The sequence below is a fragment of the Cyclospora cayetanensis genome, unplaced genomic scaffold (assembly GCF_002999335.1).
Source record: "Cyclospora cayetanensis isolate NF1_C8 unplaced genomic scaffold, CcayRef3 CcayRef3_contig_135, whole genome shotgun sequence".
In the NCBI taxonomy this organism is placed as follows: domain Eukaryota; phylum Apicomplexa; class Conoidasida; order Eucoccidiorida; family Eimeriidae; genus Cyclospora; species Cyclospora cayetanensis.
This window is the reverse complement of record NW_020312076.1, coordinates 86689-107833: the sequence shown is the minus strand read 5'-3', so window position 1 is coordinate 107833 and position 21145 is coordinate 86689. Positions and strand designations below refer to the sequence as shown.

Here is a 21145-nt window from a genome sequence, read left to right as displayed (position 1 = left end):
CACAACAAGCGCTGTGGCACCATCAACTTCTTCAATGGGTTTTCGCAGAAAACTGGAAAAAATATCAGACAGCTGAATGATCTCATAGTCTTAATGAATTCAGAAAACTTTTGTGTGTAGGCCTCCCCACATCGTCCGGAGTCATTTGAGGAAAGGAAAACAGCTGCGTTTAACCGTGAGATGCTACCAACTGTACCGTTATTTTTAATGTCTTTGCTGTACAAAGAGAAACATTTAACCCCTTAGTCAGCCAAAACTTTATATAAAATTTATGGAGTGGCCTTTTCTAAAAAGGATACTCCTGCCAGTCACTCTTAGAGTTTCGGCATGAGAGAAGAGGGCCAACCAGAATGTGGGTAGCTACACCCTAAATGCAGTCCGAGCATACGCAGCTGGTTGGATATAGCATCCAGCACACCTGCACACAGTTTTGCGTTTTGTTGTATCGAGCCCGTGCCACTCTGCATTACGAACAGACGAACGAACTAGTCAACAGTCTGTCAGTTTTCAATCGATATTTGCAGTGCAGTGGAGGGCGCTTAACTGTAGCTCGACCCGCTATAACAGGAAGAGAAAGACATGCTTCAGTGACTTTCAGGGTGGTAGTGCATACTAGCCAGGCCAACCTTCATGTAAAACCCAGAGAACCCCCTGGACACTCACAAATAAACATAGTTAATACCTTCAAGGTAGATAAAATATTATGAGTTCATCAGCAGTTAGGCTGAAAAAAGGTGGACGATGAGCATGAGTACCATAAAGCTATATCCACGTTTCTTGTCCTCGGTTTCCCCATGTGGCTTTATTTCATTTGTTGCCTCTGCACGGGTGCCGTTATGTGCCTCATTTTTTCGCTTTGTGTTGCTGAATACCGGCATATTTGTAGATCTACTAGTTGCAAGTGCGCATTGTATGTTTGGTAGCGAAAGCACTTCGCAGCTCTGCCTGTGCAAAAGAGTTTGTGTAGCAAGCCTAAGATTGTTGGCTGGTTATTTTTTGCTTGCGGCAAGGCGGCATAATGCCCTCTGCATTCGCATCGCGCGTCGTTTTCCTCCCCCGAACGTCCACAGCTGTCGCGCCATGCTGTCTGGCACTTGCAACTTTGGCGGTTATCACACGTTAATTCCCGCGTAGCCCGTTTCCAAGGCAGTGCGCTAAAGATTAGCTCTAGATCCACAAATCGCACTAGACCGAAAGGCAGTAGCTTTCAAATTGTGTGTTGGTTCGTGCCAGCTTATGATGACCAAGCAATGATATGAAGTTTCAGACACCCACTACAATTTGGATCATCGTGTCCCCACATATTAGGAGGCTCGTTGAGGCTCAGCTAATCCGTTGAATGGCCGGGATGCTATTTAGCGGAACCCGCTTACCACTGAATGGAAATGTGCTTCACATGGCCCTATCTGTTACACTACTTACTCTGAAGGACTTTGGATGGTCGAACATGGATATACAAGCCGGTTCACTAGCGGCTGCTGTTGAATAATGCGTCTGCGCCGCCCTGCGCTCCAACGCTACTGCATCTGATGTCTAGAGTCATACTAGCATGTATAACGTTTAACAGCTAGGAAAGAATACTCTTAGAAGGACACTTTAATTGTGGCCAACCATTTGTCCATTCAGTGAGACAGCAATAAGAGCCGAATTTCCCATTGTATGGAAGGCATTTGCTCTATAGCTTTACGCTAGACAGCACGAGTACTGAGAAAGTTTAGCACAACTGTAAATTATGGGGGTTGTTCACAATAAACTTGCTTGCCAGGGCATGAGAAAAATTGAACCACCTTTCGTGCATATCTGTCACCTCCAAACCTGCCAATGCCATTGGCGCTGTTTCTTGAAAACCATTTGAGAACGACGCACTCATTTGCAAGACGCCTGCTAAGTTCGTGCGTGCTTTTGGTGTATATATATTTACATTTGAGGCCTGAACTAATATTACTCACCTAGCTTGAGTGGTTCTCACCAGTATATGCTGACAGAAGCTTCTCGGGTGCATCACAGCATAACCGGGGTTGAACGGCGAGCTCGCAGGCGAAACCAGTGGAGAAGTACATCCTCCATCACGTATGTTCAAACACTCTGATTCAAAAGTGGAGCAACTAGGAAATACAGATAAAAAGCGGGAAGCATTGGCATACGGGATGACCTCAGTAATACAATTGGCGGCTCTTCTGAAAAAAGCTATTCTCGTGCACGTGTACAGGTTCCCTGCTGATGTTTACGCTACATAATTAATCGTTGAAGACGCACTCCTCCCGAATAGGACTAATTCTGCGTGAAGTATAGCCACCAACACACGTGCACACAACTTTGTTCTCCACAAAGCTGCAGAAACCTGGCCTTTAGTCGTCAGCTCGGCATTCAACGCTCTCTGTGGCCTCTTCAAAAAACGTGGTTGTCGTTGTGGTAGTGATGGTAGTTGTGGTAGTTGTAGTAGCTGTGGGGTCACGACAAGCACCCTCAACTTCTTCCTTGCCACCCAAACATTTGCAGTAAGGCCCATAGGATGGATTAACACATGCTGAGTTCGTCGGGCACCTGTTCGCGTAGTTCTGGCATGTGCAAGTACCATAAGAATACCTCGAGGTGTAAGCAAAAAAGTCCAGCAGGAGGCCCAGCTGCTAGAGCACCAGTTGCCAGAAGACTGATTCTGCATCGTCGTTTTACTACAACAAAATCCAGCAGGGCAGTGCAGCCCCCCTGGGTAGTCTGCTTCTGATACTCTTCCGCTGCAGGCTTGTCCGTCCTTTGACTGGAAACATGGCTTCATCCTCCTATCAATCCTCCCAAACTCTTCCTCGTTCATTTGCAGGAAAGCACTGTTATCGTGCTGATCCAGGGTAATGCCATCCACAGCGAGCCCCTCCTGCATGGGGTCTTTAAAAAGGAGTTCGGAGGTGACCGTACTACTGGCGACCAAACAAGTGTTTGTAACATTTTGTAGACTGATAAGAACGGCTTGGTTTACTGTGTGAGTACAGACAATTGCCAGTCCCACGGCGGGGCAGCTTAGAATTCAGAGATGCATTGTGTGGAAGGACAGGAGCCTGGTGTAAGCAACAAAATCTTGGCCGTCTGCTCGACAGATGGCTACTCGGGGACTTTACGGGAGCAAGGAAGTAGCTGGCTCCTTGAAGACAATCAGGGGAGTAAGCTGTTGCGCACCGTACACTGTATAAAATAAATGAAAGGTAAGTGGGTAATGAGGGGGGGGGGCGGGAATTTTCTTCCTGCTTGGATTGCAGCCGCCAAGCAACAGGTTAGTTGCCGTAAACATTCAACGCTTTGAAGGTATTACGTGATAAATGAATGAGGACTTTTAATGACATGTGAGAAGATTGGAACGCCACAAAAAACTCAAAGTTGCGATGAGGGTGTTGAGGGTAAAGGCGCACTGCGCAGCGAGTCACAATCAGATCAAGTGGATCGAGCCCTCACGCCAACTGGTGGCAACCTCTCGCCAATGACTAAGCATGAGCTTAGACATGAAGAAATTATGTCTTAGCGTGCCATAATTTACTACGGACTGCGAAGGTTTTGCCATCCGCAGCATACTATGCAGGGGCCCAGAGACCATTGTACCTCACTACAGAACATTGTTCTCTGACATCGCGAAACTGGTTAGACACCTCCTGCAGCATAAATGCACCAAGATGCAATGAAGTTTCTGCTCAATATTTAGGGTAATTAATGTTGGACGCCCTCGTGCGCATCCTTGCTCATCGATGACGATCGTACCCTGCCGACGACTGCATTTCCGTGCACAACGGTTGACCCTGACCAAATCGAATGCACACCGATGCCGCTCGAAATCATCCTTATTTTAGCACAATAAAAAGAAGATTGTACTCCCTTGAATCTATGTTCGATTAAAGCCAGGTATGGTAAATGCTTTGGCACCCTGAATCGTCCTTGAAACGAAAACAGCTGTGCAGTTTCCGACATTCCTACCCAGTGCGATAAAAAGAGTACATTTTGATGGAGGTATCAGAGTACCTGTGTTGTGCAATTTCAGGGGGAAGTATCCCATGAGAACATTGAATGCTATGGAACGCACAGTTTCGCGCGGCGAAAGAGCCAGTAGATTAGATGATGGAGTGGCCGAGACTGAAAGCCGGTACTCTGAGTTTAAGTCCTACCAGTGTAGCGGACCGTATATTGGAGGAGCGTTTTGCACGCTTGATGCTTGGAAATGAAGTATTGGTCTTGGATCACTTAAGAGTCACGGAGAAGCTGCTAGCTTGCTGTAGTCGTTGCATGCATACATAACTTAGCTTACTTCTAGCTATCCCAGGATTCCCCCTAGCTTCTCTCCATATAATATTTACCGCATTCCCGGACAACATTTCCTCTCCTGATGCTCCCCATCTTTACTTAAATGATCGTACTTATGTTCTTGCCAGTGTGCGGGTGCGCTGCATGCTTTGCGCTCCGTGTGCTGCAAGGATACGGCGACAAGCATCGTCCGTCCTTGTCCGCTCCTTTGGAAACTCTGGGAGGTGCAGGCAGTGGAAAATGCAAGTAGGAAGCAGCGCAAATCAAAAGCTTCAAAATTTTTGCTCTAAAGCATGCCCCCAAGCATTCCCTTAGGGGACGGAAATGCCAGTAAACAACTTCTCACATAATAGATTTTCTTTGCTTTGGAACGCTGGTCATTAGAGATCCAAGCCTCATTTAGGTGTATCCGATTTCCACAGGCTCCAGATTCCAATGGGAACGTGCCAACGCAGCAAACGGTATTAAAAGTGCCCACACTTCCTAGAAGATAGGATAGCTTCCGGAGCAGTACATGCCTTTTGAAAGGGCAATGAAGTAACAACCAGGTTAAAATGTTGTTCAGTCACTAGACTGGTAAGCTTCCTCAGTTAACCGGGGAACCATAGTTAACACGTGAATGCAAAGCTTGTGCATGGAGACTCTTTGTGGGAGCACCTGAGGGGTTATCTAGTCTGCTGGTGCTCTAGCCTAGATAGAAGGCAGAACGACGTACAGCACACCTTCAAACACCTAGATAGCCAAACGCTCAAGCGAATACGCAGTAAAAGCAGTGGCTAGCACGTCGCTGGGGAGAAAACCATTACGAATCCACTGCTGGTCAGGCTCAAACACATTCGACACTAAAATATGCCGTATCACCCATGACCCCTTCAACTATACCTGGCCTTCCCGTGCTTCATTAGTTGCGTTGTCACCACTTTTCACATCCTCGCTGCTATTGGCTTCTTCCCCTAGAGCCACTTGGCTGTACCTACTATGCATAAATATTTAAATGCAATCACAAGCTTTAATTACAGTCGAACGCTTCACGGCTCTGTCTGTTGAAGGCTGAACGCGCACAAACCCAGGGGCCACATAATTTGGATACTTCCGTCTGCCTGCCGACCTCCCTTGCTCAGCATCACAGCTGTTGAATTGCGCAAGATACATCATCCCTTTCTGTATGCAGCGCACGCCCTTTTCCGTCATTCAGCCCGCAAAGTCGGCTGCAACAGTTCGTTTAGAATGGACTTCCACAATGCCTACAACCCGCTGCATCTACCTCGGTTTCAGCTAAATGGCTGCCGTGCCACCTGGCAGTATTCTATACCGTTCAGTGCTCCAATCCCCCGTGCTTCTGTTGCTCTTTCCTTTAGTACCCTTTCTCTGGCTGTGTTCGGGTGCATGTACACTGCAGCAGTCAGCCGGTGGCGACGGTCATTCCCGCCGCGCCAGCGGGAAGCCTAGCGGTGCTAGTGCTGCAGCTACAGCGTGAGAATACAAAAGAACCACCAAAACAGAAAAAGAAACAGTAGGAAATGGCAAAGAAAGACGCATATGGAGCAGCAGCAGCACCAGAGGTAGCAATCGCTGCCAATGCTGCTGTTGCTGCCGCACCACCCCCACCCGCGTGCGAGAGGAAGCTGCTACTTATGCCGCCCGAACACGTGAGGCCGCAGATAGTTGCTGTTACCGGCACCAACAGCGGTAGGAGTATCAGCAGCAGCAACTGCTGCTGCATCTGATGGGAGGGTGGGCGGGTTGTGTGTCTGTCGCGACTCGACCCAGAACGATAGATTTGCCTGTATTCACCCTCTGCGGTTGAAGCGATGCTACACCCCTTGTGGTGCGCCAAGGAGAAACAGCGAGAGGGGTGCGGCAGAGGTGGACGAAAGGGTTAACGGGAGAGGGCAGAGAGATTGATGCGTAAAAGCCTTTCAAGGCGTGAAGAAAACAACCATTGCAGTGATGTTGTCGGCGCAGTGCCCCCTCTCCTGTTGGTCTGCCAGTGCGTGTTGCACCAACGAGTCGGAGGGATTTTCTCCTGCAGAACCAGAAAAAACGACAAGGAAGCGAGCAGCCGTATGTAGCAGGCAGCAGCCAAGGGCAGTCTGTAGGAACCCTGCACGCACGCCATACCCTCTACTGCAGTCTCCGGAACTGTGCCGGCGGCGCGTGCCAAGCGGCACGCGGCGTTTGGCAGGGTGACACAAGCAAAGGAAGAAGAGAGCCGAACTACAGAAGGAGATGCAGCACGCATAAAGTCGGGAAGAAACGTACGAACCGGACACCCACGAGCACAAAGAGGCAACCACGGGCGTGGTAGATTACGTTGAAAAAAGCACAAATCAAACGGCAGCAATAGCAACGTGAGGCAGGCTTTCCTTGCTGATGCGCCGCCCATGCGATCTGGACAGCCTGCGTTGCTGAGAAGACATCCCAGAGGCCGTCAGTTGCGAGAATCATCAACTTGTGTCGGTCAGAAAGGCGCACTACCCGCACGTCTGGCTCACAACTCAGCCCATATCCCTTCAGGTCCTTCCCCTGAACACCGCATTGCATAGGCAGCCCTGACTGCGAGACACGTTTTGTGGGCGTGATGGAAACAGAGGCACCAAGAAGTGCATTCAACAAAGGTCGTTGGCGATCCAGAGAACACGCGATCCGCAACCACCGCTGCTGCAGCCAGCCGGAGATGTGGCTGGCTGCAGCAGCGCCTCGGCGATCCCGTGACAGCAGCAGCAACAACGGGTGGCATGTACTGCGGAGAGACAAGACAGGATTTTGCGCGAACCTATGGATGGACCTGGTATCGATATACGTGCATGCGCGATGCGCCAACACGCCAATGCATCCCTTACCCCGAACGCCCTCGAGTACTGCAGCTGCATCGGCTGTTCCCCTTTGGACTTGCGAAGCCCGAAATCGCCTCCTCTAATGAAAGGCTTGTTGTTGTGATTGTGGAGGTACTCGACGCTGCCACCGCTGCTCTGACGGCAACACAGCTCAACACGTACATACACCTCATCATAAGTCGTCACGCCATGGCCATCCGTTTGCACCCTAATTCGCCTCGCGATGAAGATTTACACATGTAATACACACACGGCTATAAACACAGTTATATATACATATGTATCCATGACCGCCTCTATCGCACGGGCAGTCAGCACTACTACTGGCTGAGCAACGGGGGAGCAAGCGACATCCAGGAAGCAGATGGACCGACAGCGATGCTGGAGAAAGCGAGAGAGAGCCACCCACGGCGATAGAAAGAAGGCGAGAGTTTGCAACAGCGCGTGCAGCAGCGCATGGCCGAAACAGAGACAACTGCAGCAGCGGACGAGTCAAGGCATGTGATGAGAAGGCATCAAAGAGAGCGACGACACTTTTCTCCCCTCCCCCCAAAGAAATGCAGAGCTACGAGGCTCACAATAATGCGCTCTTGCTCGAGGGGCATGTTGGGCTTGTGATCCACAGTGGCGAATTCGCCCTCTACGTTCCCCTCCTCCCGTTCCACGCCGATCGCTATTCTGCTATCACCCTGCGAAAGAAATCCCCCACGCCATACCCGCAGCAGCCGCATACGCACTCCCGAAACTTTTAGGAAAAACAGAGAAATTTTTCATCATCATCACCCCCCGAGATCGCTGCTCCCACAGCACCCCAGCCATTACACCAACGGCCGTCCTTCAAACTGTCTCCTCCGTGTCTCTCTTCTTCCCTCTCCCCTCCTCCGTTTCTCTCTTCTTCCCTCTCCCCTCCTCCGTTTCTCTCTTCTTCCCTCTCCCCTCCTCCGTTTCTCTCTTCTTCCCTCTCCCCCTGCTACCGACGTCCTCCTCATAAAATGCGTCCTCACCAGATGCCCAATGGCGAGGAAGCCACCCGCAAGGATGGCAGTCACAGACGTGCTGGATGCGTAGTCATTCGCTCGCTGACGGCATAATTCGATGAGCTCCGCATCTGCCCCCGTATACATGGAACGCACTGCTGCCGCTAGCGCCTCTGGCAAGCCAGCAGCAGCAGCCGCTGCAGCCTCCCCACAACTCTCTGAGAGAAAGGCTGCCGCTCGCTGCCACCCCCCACTCGACACTAAATGAGGCACTACCAAATCCTTCACAGAGTCCGATGCAAAGTCTCCTGAACAACGCAAGGCACACAAGTCACAGACACGCATGCAAGCGGGCACATGGCGAAAAGCGCCAGCACTCGGCGTTTACAATGCATGCTCTCTGCAGCGAGCCACATGCACATAGAGGAGCTGCAAACGCTGCACACGAGCGGGGAACCTCCGCAACGCCAAGCCACCCAGAGGAAGCAATCCTTGAGAACAGACTGCCCGATTCGCGCAGCACGCCACAGTCCTTTTCAGACAGCTGCATTTGCCTCGACACATACAAGTGGAAGCAAAAAAGAAGCTGCCGACAAGACGCCCCTGTTCGGCGGAAACAGTAGGACGCTTGGCGAGAGTAGCAGCGGAGGCAGCAACTACAAGAGCAACCCGTGCAGGCTGCAGATTTCCGAGTCACACATGCGGAGCAGGGAGGCTTCTTCAGCGCATAGCGGCAGCAGCAGCCTACCAACAGTGCCGTCAAATACTCCAAAGAACGCCACGTCATTCCTGCCGGCAAGGAGTGCAGGGCACACGGTAAAACGATCCTCCTGGTGCTTCCGCCCCCCTAAAGCCGCAGCGGAGAGAGGCACAAGCCCACACATCCAAGACGCGCAGCAGCCAGCAACGCCAGTGTCAGCACAGGAGCTAGCTCGAGAGACTCTCTCGACAGGCTGCAGGAGGAGCACCGATAGCGGCACAAAATGCATGCGAAAGCTGGTAAATATGCCGCTAAAGAAAATTGGGGTCCTGCATGGCACTTCAGAATACACCGCACGGGCTGCACTGGATTACGATAGATCCGCTGCGAATGCTGCAGATGTGTTGCATGGCTGTGCAGAGCTCCGCCTTTTCGCGGCAACAACAGCCATACCAATGTTTGTTTCGACGGAAATCTCAAAGGGGCCGTAGTTCGTAGGGGGCATGGGTTGGTGCAGCGTCCGTGGCAGCTCTGCTGCTGCTGCTGCTGCTTCTGTGTGGAGTGCCATCCTGTCTGCAGACACTGCAGCAGCGGCAGCTGCTGCTGCGGCTTAACAGGATGCTGCCGCTGCCGCTGCTGCACTCTAGCAGCCAGGAAGTTCAAGCAAAGAAGAGCTTATCCTGCAGCAAGCAAGCACACAGTCGCAGCCGAGCTGTCGCCGCTTGTTGTTGTATCAGCACTGCGGCAGCGCTTGCTTCCCTCAAAACGGCAAAGGAGCAGCAAGACCGCACAGAAGCGGCTCCACGATGAACAGCGCAATCTGCAGTCAGAGCGCTGCTGAAGATGTACATGAGGGAGCCAGCATAAAATCGTGTATGCTGCTGGTGGATGATGATTCTGGTACAGAAGCTGCCGGAGGAGCCCCCTTGCAACTCGCTGCCAGTAAGCTGCACGGCTTGTTGCTCCTCTGAAAAGGGGGAGAATGCTCGCGCTGTTTCCCTGGTCCCGGAGGTGCCATAGAAAGAAAGAGCTTTCCTCAGTGGCACCGGAGCATGCAAAGCCCCTCAAGCCAGTCAGTTGCAGCAACGTTCATTCCAGCATCAGCACCAGCCACAGCAACACACCTGAGGTATATCTGCGGTTCCGCCAATGGCCCCTTGTTCGCGTATATCTGACGCGCAGCAAAAATAGTGGTTGCGGCAGCCCCTGCAATGCGGAGCAGCAACTCAGCAGCAGCCGCAGCAAACTGGTGGAGTGACAGCCGCTGTGTCGGCCGTCTCTTATGCGAAGGTAGGAAACTGGATAAACACCTAAGAAATCTGCATCAATTCCTAGCATGTCGCAGGAGGAGGAGGAGGATCAGGAGTAGCCGCCCACGAGGTGCGCAGCAGCAGCAGCAGCAGCAGCAGTTGCTGCTACTACTGCAACTACTGCAACTACTGCTGTGCTGCGCTATGTGCGGCTGACCCGTTGAGGCGTTGCACTGCAATAACGATTCTTCTTCCTACTCCTTTTTTTTCGGCACCCGCAATGCATGATATATGCTGTACAATTCGGGGTGCATGGGCAGCCTTCCAGCAATGGATCCTTAGCTGCACACTGTGCAGCTAAAGATCCCATATGTAGCAGCAGCAGCAGCAGAATGGCTGCTGCTGCTGCCCCTGTCTCTGGGGCTGGAGCTTCACTGCAGCAGCAAAAGCAAAACAGCTGCTGCTGTGCTGCTGCAACTGCCTATTATCCCCTTGAGCTGCTCTTCGTTTCCTGGCTGCTCATAAAACTCCTCAGAACCGGCAGGACCTGTGCTCGTTGAGCGCGATCTGAGCGTCTTCGCTATTTGAATGTGTGTGTGTAGCCTGCAGAGGCAGCATCCTGCGACGGCAGCCTAGCAGGGAAAACACCGCAAGATTCGCTCTCATCACCCCACAGATCAATCCGTTTTTTCATTGGGCTTTACATTTCCGAAGCTTCAGTCTTAGTTCCATCCCTTAGCAGAAGAAGGCCGAACATGTGTTGCAGCTACAGCGGTAACAGCAACAGCGGCGGCGCTAGCAACTGGGGTTTGTGACGCGAGGAAGCGGCATGTATTGACATCGGCAGCAGGATTTTTTCGACGCAAGCACCGTGTTTCCTGAGCCTTCCTTCCCCCCTCCCCGCACACGCTCATAGCGACAACACAGCCGCCTCGCCACCTCTCAGCAGCAGCTTCTTCGGCAGCTGTAACCTCAGTAACGATGACGTGGCCAGCAGCAGAGCCGACGGCTACGGAGGAGTGCCAACTGCGTCAGAGGAAGCGGTGCACGCCAGCAGCAGCAGCAGCTGCTGCTGCAGCCGCGACAGCAAAAGTTGTAGCCGAAATGCAGGCTGAGCCGGTTGAAACGAGAGCGAGAACGGCGGAAATATCATCAACAGCAGCCTCAGCATCATCATCCTCGGCAGCCTCCTATCCAGGGCAGATTCCCCCCTCCGTGCTGTCTCCCTCCTCTTCCAGCGGCCTCTCACGCGCATCTGGTGCTGCCACACCCACTGGCGGCTTAGTTGCACCTGCAACAGCTGCGGTGGCTCGCAAAAGCGTGAGGCTTTCAGCAGCTGCTGCAGCGGAGGAGGAGGCAACGGCAGCTTCGGAGGAAGCAGCTGCAGCCAGGGATGTGTGGTTGCAGCACTGTAGCAGCGAGCTGCGGCTTGAACAGCTGCAAATGCTGAAGGAGGAAACAGCCGTCAACCGCAAGAAGCGGATGCAGCAGAGGGAGGAGAAGCAGTCAAAAGACGCCAAAGCACACAACCATCGGGTGCAGCACAAGCAGCAGCAGCACCAACAACAACAAAACCAGCACCAGCAGCAGCAGCAACAGCACGGACGGCAGCGACGGAACGACGAGCCGCCTGCAAAAGATTCCAAAGCCTCCACAGGAGCCATAGACTATCGGGGACGGTATGCCTTTTACCCCTCTGTTGCTGTGTGGCTAAAAGGAAGGCAGCTCTTCTTGGCGGTCGTGCTGCCGTTTTTTGCTGCTCCGGCATGGCGTGAGGAAGCACATACTGCTGCTTTTCGCATGTATAGCCGCTGCTGGCTGTGTGTGCTCTGGGTTGCTGCCTTTCGTTCTAGGCCGCTGCACGATGTGGAGCATGCCTACTACAAAAGCTCGATGCTCTCCCACCACTCCAAGATGCTCAACCTTCGGGGATTTTTCAACCTTTTTTTCATCGTCCTCGTCGTTGTAAATGCGAGCCTCGTTACGGAGAACATTCTGACTTATGGTTCGGCCGCTGCAGAGCATTTTTGACAGTTCGCTGTTTTCCTCTTAAGATTCGTGTGGGGGAGTGTATGTACATGTAACAGTAGTATATGGAATAAGATGTATACATAATATAAATATGTGCTGTCCGTTGTCCGTGCGTTCATCTGCGATGCTTCAATGGGGTGTCTCGACACAGGGTGCTGGTTCTTTTCTCGCCGCTGCTGCTGCAGGCTGTTTGTTGCAGTTTCCACGGAGTATAGAGGACTTGAGCAAGAATTGGCCAGTGTTATGCTGCTTCATTCTCGTACGTCGGGAAATCTCCCCAGGCTCGGAGTGGGGGGAGGCGTGGAGGTTGGGGTTGGCTGGTGCCTGTTGGCACCTGAACTGACAGCCACACTCGCAAGGGGGAACATTGGCGCTGGCAGCACATGTGTAGCAGTTTCTGCACGTCTGCCGACGTACAAAAAAGGGGGGTTTCAATACAGAACCGTCCTTACTGGCGTCTTCATCTCGAATTCTTGATGTGTGCTGCTTCCTTTCTTCAGATGCATCTTTGCATTGTGGGTGCCTACGTCATCGAACGCTTTGTGGCTGCGGCCTCTCTGCGAGTGTTGGATGGATTCGTTGCACTCCTGATTCTGCTGAACCTCTCGATGTGTTTCTTGATGCCATTCCTCACAGTCGTCAGTTACCAGCCCGAGCCTGGTACGTGCTGCTGCCTCCTACTGTTGTTGCTGCATTGGTGGCGTGTTTACTGCCGGTGGCTTTGATTCTTGTCTCGCCACGCAGCCTATGGAGCAGCGCAAAGAGCAGCAACCAAGACTTTTATGGCGAGTGTGGCGTCTGGTCGGCCCTCCTTGTGCTGCAGTTGCTGCTTCCCTGCTGCTCGCGTTTTCGATCGTTTGGTGCTTCAAGTTTTTCTCCCTCCACCACACGTGCCTGGACACCCGAAGAGCCATCCTGTAAGCGGCAGCTGATCAAGCAACAACCACCAGAGCAGTAGCGCAGTAGCATGGGTGGGAGCTTACTTACTAAGACATACCCGGGATAGCAATACGCAGGGGTCCAAGAGCTGAACGCAGCAACCTGTCCATCCTCCATACAGAAGGCTCTATCTACACACACCCACGTCTTGAGGTCGGGGCTGCTTGGGGTGGTACTGTTGTGTTTGCAACCAGGCGAGGGGAAAACTTGGTGGCTGTCTGCAACGACCGTGAGGAAGTAAGACAGAGGCTGAAGGATAAACGGTTCTCCAATGCCTGTACACTACACTTGAGGGAAGCTTGGAGGGGATGCACGGTTCTCTGTAGGGGCTGGTTTCCCTCTTACGGTGGACATGTGTGTTGGTCGCAGGAGGCGCGGGTTGCAGCGCTCTATCCGTACAGCATAACGCTAAGACACGTTTATAGATTCATCGTTCTCCCAACTATGTGTTTCCAAGTAAGATGCGTGGGGAAAAGTACTTTTCCTTGAAGAAGGAGGACTTTCAGCTGTCTGGGGTGGCTCTTTTTGGCTCTGCGTTGATACATGAAAGTTGGAAAAATTAGCCGCTAGTGTCTTGCATATCCGGTAGAACTGTGTGTACCTCGAAAAAATGTGCAATATGAGCCACTGAATAGACCTGGGTGCCTTTGTTGATCGCAGTTTCAATACCCGTTTACGCCATGCATTCGATGGTTTTCTGTACTGCGTCACGTCGCTGAGTCTGCTGTCTGCCTCGCCATGATGAAGTGAGACATTGGGGAGCGTTGGGTGGACTGGGAATCGCGCTTTCCGTAGAGCTTCACGGGGAGCCAGAGATGCAGTTTCGCGCCTTCTTTTCTGCACTCTTAAGAGCCGCATGAGGGGGAAAAAATATGGCAGTAAGGAAGCCAGTGTCTTGCGATAGTTTCGCCCGAGTGCGTGGAAGCTGCAGGGATTGGGCATGCATGCTTTCTGCCGTGTGCATCTCTCCATCGTCCACACGAGAGTCTCTGGCCTTCTCGGCGAGTTCGCGCGGTGAAAGACGGAATCGCCGGGGAACCTTCCATGCCGTGATGATGATCTTAATGAATGAAGCGAGCCACCATTTTGCGTGCTGTCTCTATGCCTCTCCACAGGATCGTAATTGACCAGTATATCTGGATAGTGGTGCGCGACTCGTTCTCCATAACTCAGCTCCAGACCATTCCGCTTTCCGTTCTCGTTTCCCACTTCTTCAGACAAGTAAGCACAAGCGCCACCGTCGCATGGTGCAGCTGAGCTCGTTATTCATGATGAAACTTCTCCACAGAAGTATGGTGATTAAGCCCGGACGGCTGTGTTCGCTAGTCTACGGGCCTAGCTTGCTGCAGACTATCCAGGGCACTTGAACACGGAGCAACGTGCTTCAGAAACGCCTTACACGCATCCTTGTTCTTGCATTTGAACGCAGATGATTCGCCTCTCGATCCCCAATTTGTATGTTTGGCTCCTTATGTTTATCGGGCTCTTCCACCACTGGTGTAACATCCTAGCAGAAATCACGAGATTTGGCGATCGAGAATTCTATCTTGTGAGTCTTGGGGTCGTGGAGGGATTTTCAGGATTTGGCAGTCTGCGGGGATAAGGCGTATGTTCAAATTCGCGTTTTCGCGTGGAGGGGGCCGGGCAGCACTCACACGTGCTGCAGGGGCAGGGAGCCTCAACTAGACGTGCATGCACATCTAGTTGAGGGTTTAGGTCAAGCATCTGTGTTTAGGACTGGTGGAATGCTTCGTCTTTTGGGGAATACTGGCGCAAGTGGAACCTCCCGATTCACTTCTTTTTGCACCGGCACGTGAACAAGCCGCTCCTGAGAAACGGTAATCCTGTTGGGCGACCTCCCCGAAAAATGTGCCCCTGTGCAAGCATCTTGAATGATGCAGCCTCGCTGTGTCAGCGGCCTCTGCACCGATGCATTTGTGCTTTAGAGTTGACCAATGGTTCAAGGCTGGTGAACAGCGATATCTGCTTTGTGGCTCAGGCGTTCCTAAGTTTTTTGCGGCCTGCGTGGTGTTTTTCATCTCGGCCTTAATGCACGAGTACCTCGTAGTGGTGCCGCTGCAGCTGGGGTGGACGGGATTCATCTTTTTCGCCTTTATTGGTCCGTAAATTTTAGTCCGTGCTGCCTATCTTCTTGCTGCCACTGCTGCTCTCGTGAGCAGACATCATTGGCTCATCTTACGCATCGTACAGGAATTGTTGAACCCGCTGTTTGCATCTTAAGCTCTTGTCTTGGGGTCGGTCTCTCTGGATGTAGTCGGGTATGGAGTTGAGGCTTCTTATGCTGCGCCTCAGGCCAAATTCCCCTTATGTATATAACGAACATCCAATTTGTGAGTAACCCCCTAACCAACAGTCCCTGGTCCCTTGTACAGCAACATCCCCGTGCCTTGGGGAATTGACATTCGTGTTTCGAGCTGTCAATGTTCGTGGCGTCTGTGATTTGTGACTGCAGTTTCAAAACTACCCCACAGTCGGGAATTGCTTCTTTTGGCTCGTCTTCTGTTTCACCGGGCAGCCGGTGAGGATGGGGTTTCGGTTTGGGGTTAATCAGATTGGACGCGAGGCGGCGTCCTTGACGTGTGCGTCTTCTAGCCACACCCGAAGGTATTGTGTACTGTGATTGTGCTTGTTTTGCAGCTTGGCATTTTGTTATATTGGTATTTATGGGGAGTAAAGCAGGGAGCAGTTACAGAGCTGGATCCAAGTCGAATAGCCCTCTCTTAGGCTTTTCCCGGGGACGTCCCTGCCCTACGTCTTGGAGTATACATAAGAACATCAGGGTGTATACAAAATCACATGCCACCAAGGATGTGCATATCTTATGCATACATCTTCGCACATGTGTGCAATCATATGTGTGTTGCGTATTCACCTAATCACATGCAGTTATATTCCTAGATATACGGGAACAAGCAATTATGTACATATGTGTGTATGTGGATATGCTCGCATTTAGGGTACATCTGTAAAGGCTCGAAATACGCTCCCCATGTTTATGTCTGCAGCAATTCCTATCATGCATTCACGGGTTTGTGTGCTGTTGGCACAGCGTGGCTGCATGAGCGCGGCTTGTCTGTGGCCTTTGTTTTGGCCATGCAGAGAGTACTGCAGGGAATGTGCATTTTATGTACACCGTTCAGCATTCTTTCGTGCCAACAGTATGTGGATGCATCGGTAATTATCTTTGGTTCTGGATTATCGCTGTTTCGGTGCTTCTCACACTCAAATCGCCGGTAGGCCCATCTATTCAAGCACCGCATACACGAATGCGAGAAACGTATTGGTGTGTGTGCTTCTTTGCATGTATATCAATTCATGGGTATCCGGCACGCAGTTGCACGTACGCCCTACGAACATACGTTTGCAAAAGGGGAATATATGGAGGCATGTACAAGGTGTATACTGTGCATCTCGTACGACACGCAACCACGCGAACGCTACAAAATAAAGCGGCCAGCGTGAATCAGTTTGACTGACAGCTCTACTCAAGTGCTCCGGCAAGGGGGTCGGAAGGTGGTAGCTGCCTTCGAAACCCTTGCCGGCAAAGCGGGCAACCCTATATAGGGCAATGAAGTCCTATTTGATGACGAAACTAAGTGCATTTGCAATTAATGCATTTTTAACTATCCTTTGAGAGTCCCTGTATTCCCCTTCACGCTTTCTCTACGAGTATCGTACCCGTATGCTGCTGTGGCTATTACTTCAGCGTCGCTATCTTTCCGAACCCCGCTCATTGTGGCCACCTCCGTGGATGCGCTACGCTAGTTGCGAGTTTGTACCGCATCGAAATGCTGGGCGCTAAGGTGATTCGCTACCGAGATATGTTGTAATCTATGCCAATATTCATTTCGATCTTCTGTTCAAGCTGAAACAATCCTTGCGAGGCACACTGATTAGCTGGGAGAATCTCTCCTGTGTACCCGCACGGGCTTGCTGAGAACGTTTTCGTCCGCCGCTGCTCCTCGCGCATGTCCGGCGGAACCATCCGACGCGTTTCTGCTTTAAGGGACCCCATGGTTTAGGGCTTACAGCATAGGGTTTACTTTTTAGCTGCGTTAGAGGAACGCAGCGGGATGCCTGGCATGACTGCCGTAGTGTTCGACAGGTATAACATGCCCTAGCTGGGGTTTGAAGTGTGGGAAACAGTGCTCTCTCATTTTGATTGCCGACCGTTAACTTTACCTTTTGTGGAGTCTGCTCCTTCTGCTGCTGCTCCTGTTCGGCCGGAAGCACCACTCGTAGAGGCGGCTCGACTGGCAGCTGCGGAATGGGGCCTGTGCAAGTGGAAAAGTATAAGCAGGGTTAAGGGATCTTGGTGCAGTACCTGCAGTGTGCCTCACCTGCGGCATAAAACTTGCAGCGTACGCAGCAGTCGTTTGGACCCTTTGTCGAGGGGATCTGGAAGTGCGTTGGCGCGACTGTGCTGTTTCCTGCAACCTGTTTAGGGTTCACGGTCCGGTGTTTCGGAATACGCTTTGAAGAACGGAGAAGATGCTTGGCTGCCTACCACCACAGGGAGAGCCGCGTGGTACAGACACACGTTTCGCAGGTGCTCCCGGTCTTCGCAGTTGCATGGCTCGACGTGTACTGGGGGCTTGTACTCGGGAATTTTCTTCTCTTTTGGTGTGTCTGTAAATACGTGATTAGTAAGGAGTCACAAGCCTTGTACTTTAGAGCACACTTACATGGGATTTGCGGGGGCTCTTCTTCCACAAATGGGGAGGGAAGAGGAGCGCGGGGAACAAACAAATCATCGGGAATGTCGTACAACGGATCTGCAGGAAAGCACCATATTTTACGAGTGTAACTCAAAATTACTACATTTTAAGTGAATGAGTGTACAGTTCACTATTTGTGGATTCACACGCTTTATGCTTTTGTCAGTAGACTAAAGGAATAAGCATGCTGGACGTCTTGAGTGGGAGGCTAAGGGCATGCTGTAGGATCAAGGGGTAGGCTTCGTGGGGCTTGCTTACCGAACTTTGGACATTCCCGGGGGAACGGATGGTCTTGAGCAAGGGTGGTGTACTGCAATAAGGAGCCGCAGCGTTCATTCAAGAGGTAAAGGTCAAAGGCAAGTATATAATTGATGGACTGGCATATGGATTTACCAGGGGAGGCACTCTCTTGTGATTCAGAAATAACGAAAAGGAGCAGAACGGCGGGATCTGCGAAATTGAGCTATGTCGTTCGCAGCTTGTGAAGCCAATTAGGTGAAAACGGCTCATGTATAATTCTATTAATGTAGAGCGACTCTTGATGTGTGTCGTTCGAAGAAATGTGCACGTGCACAAGAGTATGCGCGTCAGGCTAGGCGGAAGTGCATGGAAACCATCGGGCAACAGATCTATCGATTCGGCCGCAGACGGCTTGCACGGCGGGAGCAGAGCTCACCGATATGTCACTACAGGGCCCCATAATATCTGAAAGATGAAAAGGAAGCAGTAGGTATGCAATGAAGAGCTGAAGGTGTACGTAAGCCCTGATCAGATGCATGCTCACCGTCTAACCAAAATCCTGGGCACGCAACAAGCGTGGCGATGCAGTGGGGGAAGCACAGGGGTTGTGCCATTGCCTCTTTCATGCCTAGTTGTGTGTAATAGCTGAGGTCGTTGGGAGGTTTGGTCAAAGAAGAGGCCTACCCTGCGGCATCCAGCAGTGTGGAAAGATACTGGCACTGATGAATTAAGGTTGAGATCTGAGGTATGCCTTGCTTATGATCTCGTGTTACGCCTCACCAGTACATTCCAAGATACGCCGTGGCACTGAAGGAATGACAAGAATAATGCATTGCAGGTGTTATATGCAAGATCGTGAGTCCAGGCTCGGGAAGGAGGGATGGACTCACCAAATACGATATTGCGTTTCGCTTGTTTTTCCAACTTTGTTTTGGTATTTCGAGGGAAAGCTGCGAGGAATGCAAATGAGAATGCGAAGAAGATAACAAGCACTTTGGTGTTGTTTAGTCACAGGGAGAATACAAAGTGGCTGGCCGGAATGTATCCAATCAGTAAACGCACAGTCACATGGTGCGAAAGTAAATGCAGCTATCCCTCATACATTCATGCGTATCTCTCTTCAGGAATTTCAGTGTGCATGCAACACATACAAGCAGGTGCAGCCAATGGCAGGAAGATATTCCAATGCTATGACCTAATGTGCTCATGGATTTGCGGGCTGAGGCTAACCTGCCGATCACACCTTCCATGACAGAGTCCGTGACGTCTGCAGTTATAAAGTCCGGTATCGTTATCGGATAGAGCACCGAACCGAAGCAGTTGCGCCCTGAAGCCATACATATATCTCAATTTGCGTTATTTGGAACTGTTGATGACTACGAGAGAGTCTACTGTGTGCACAATTTTACATTTAGCCTCAAGCCTAGACGTTCTCACATGATCATACACCTGCATAGGATCGCAAAGCGTTTTGGAAGGCCCGCATGCAGATGACTACTTGCGCTGATATACTAAGGCATGTACGTGCATTGAACTTTCGTGTAAGCTACCCCCTCGGTACATGCGACAGCAGGGCACTTTGGCCCCGATGTACCTGTGAGCATGGGGAGACAAGGCAGCGGCCTGATGAACGGTCGCTTAGTGCAATAACCTAGAGCTTACTGGACGTAGAATGCTGCGCTTACTGGTTAATCCACACTGGCGGAGGAATGAGCGGTGGTACAATGTCCATCACGGTGGCTGCGACTGACTGCACGAGGCCCTTGACCATCATGAGGGATATCATGGACACCGTTGCAAGGCCGGGAGCTGAAACCAGAGAAACAATAAAATAAATTGGAAGGCTCGTGGAAAAAGAATGGAATGGAAAGCGATTGAGGCACGCAGCAAAGAAACAAGCAAAGCCTTGAAAGAACGGTAGAGTGACAGGAGAGGAAAGAGAGACGCAGGGGCAACGTAGGCATGCTGCAGTCATACGAGAATGCGTGGTCTTACATTGGCTTCCTGCTTCGGACTGGATCTTCGACACCAATTCGGTTAGCCTGAAGAGGAGGAAGGGTGAAAACGTCAGTAAAGCCAGTCTGAACAACTGATCCCGTATTCCCCAGATACTACAGCATACGTTGCTGCACGACACGAGAGCATTGACATTCGCTGTACTGCAAATCTCAGAAAATGTACTACACGGTTTACAGCCTCGTTTTGCATCTAATCAGCCTGCTTAGGTGCATTCTAGTGAGGTACATTCTTCCATGTTCTATTCTTTGCATGCCTTATATCTTCATGAGTTGAAACGACGAGATGTGCATGTAAGCACCGTCGGCGCTACACCGACCTACATGATATGACTTAGCAATCCTGCATGCACCTTACCATTTTGTCAGATCGAAGCCGAACAAACTGCGGAATGGGCCTCCTGGGAAGGGCGTCTTTGGCTCCTCTGCTGGAGGGCCGCCTGTCTCCCCCGGATTGCACTGAAAAGGGAATCGAAATCTAGCTGTCACACTATGCGCTGGACACTTTTCTCCTTACGTGAGGATTTTCGTTGTCCACTTTCGACAATGTTTGGACGAAACGAGAGGACGTCTTCTGGTCCATAACTACAGACGTGAAACATTGTGGTCTTGGCATTATGTTTTGTATGCAGAACAGCCGGTTGTTTCTAACCTGTGTTCATGAGCCAGTCGTATCCCTTGACATCAAAATCCTTCAATGCCGAGTTATACAACTGGAAAAACACATCTTTCTGCCTCTGAGAGCCGTCCGTCAATCGCTCTGCCATATCCTCTGGACTTGGCATCAACTTGAATTTGTGCCTTTCCTTGTCGTAAATCAAGTCTGCCGGGATTGCCGGCATGGCTGTCGGTAGTGTTTCACCATTAACAAAGCAGCTGAACCGATAGACGACTATGGAGAGGGCCACCTGAACTAAGCAACAGGCTTCCCGCATTGCGTCTTCAGCGCCAAAGGTGAAACACTTTGCAGGAGAAGAGCAGATGGAGTGAGAACGCCCGGATATACTGAAAATATATGCACATTCTATATAGGCTAATGTAAATGCTCGTCTATATGCAGTTCCCATCAAAGAGTGTGCATGACCACTGGTGCAGGTGCACGTACACATGAAGAATGAGGAAGTACAACTTGGTTC

General features: G+C 51.2%; 3 protein-coding genes and 1 pseudogene across 3 annotated transcripts; 1 reads left to right on the top strand and 3 right to left on the bottom strand.

Annotated features, from left to right (window-relative positions):
• Positions 1–2237: 2237 nt before the first annotated feature.
• On the bottom strand, positions 2238–2878 carry LOC113147133 (annotated as a pseudogene).
• A 3322-nt stretch (positions 2879–6200) lies between these two features.
• On the bottom strand, positions 6201–10959 carry LOC34621223 (probable protein phosphatase 2C 34). The gene is made up of 9 exons (XM_026336579.1): positions 10801–10959; positions 10544–10677; positions 9509–9632; positions 9249–9339; positions 8844–8942; positions 8123–8403; positions 7697–7807; positions 6633–6807; positions 6201–6307 (listed from the first exon to the last, which is right to left on the bottom strand). Exons 1-9 carry the CDS (start codon positions 10957–10959, stop codon positions 6201–6203), a joined length of 1281 nt encoding a protein of 426 aa, XP_026192364.1.
• Positions 10960–11026: 67 nt separating this feature from the next.
• Positions 11027–15760, top strand: LOC34621222 (diacylglycerol O-acyltransferase 1C). Its single transcript, XM_026336578.1, has 11 exons — positions 11027–11365; positions 11420–11529; positions 11899–12050; positions 12262–12335; positions 13676–13761; positions 14131–14236; positions 14445–14564; positions 14751–14853; positions 15015–15134; positions 15329–15366; positions 15674–15760. The coding sequence occupies exons 1-11, from the start codon at positions 11027–11029 to the stop codon at positions 15758–15760; spliced, it is 1335 nt and encodes a 444-aa protein (XP_026192363.1).
• Positions 15761–15988: 228 nt separating this feature from the next.
• LOC34621221 lies at positions 15989–20851 on the bottom strand. The gene is made up of 17 exons (XM_026336577.1): positions 20662–20851; positions 20368–20506; positions 19990–20036; positions 19680–19803; positions 19589–19617; positions 19225–19321; positions 18885–18944; positions 18775–18801; positions 18679–18713; positions 18539–18622; positions 18431–18459; positions 18148–18204; positions 18013–18064; positions 17706–17811; positions 17361–17473; positions 17219–17296; positions 15989–16047 (listed from the first exon to the last, which is right to left on the bottom strand). The coding sequence occupies exons 1-17, from the start codon at positions 20849–20851 to the stop codon at positions 15989–15991; spliced, it is 1326 nt and encodes a 441-aa protein (XP_026192362.1).
• Positions 20852–21145: the final 294 nt, after the last annotated feature.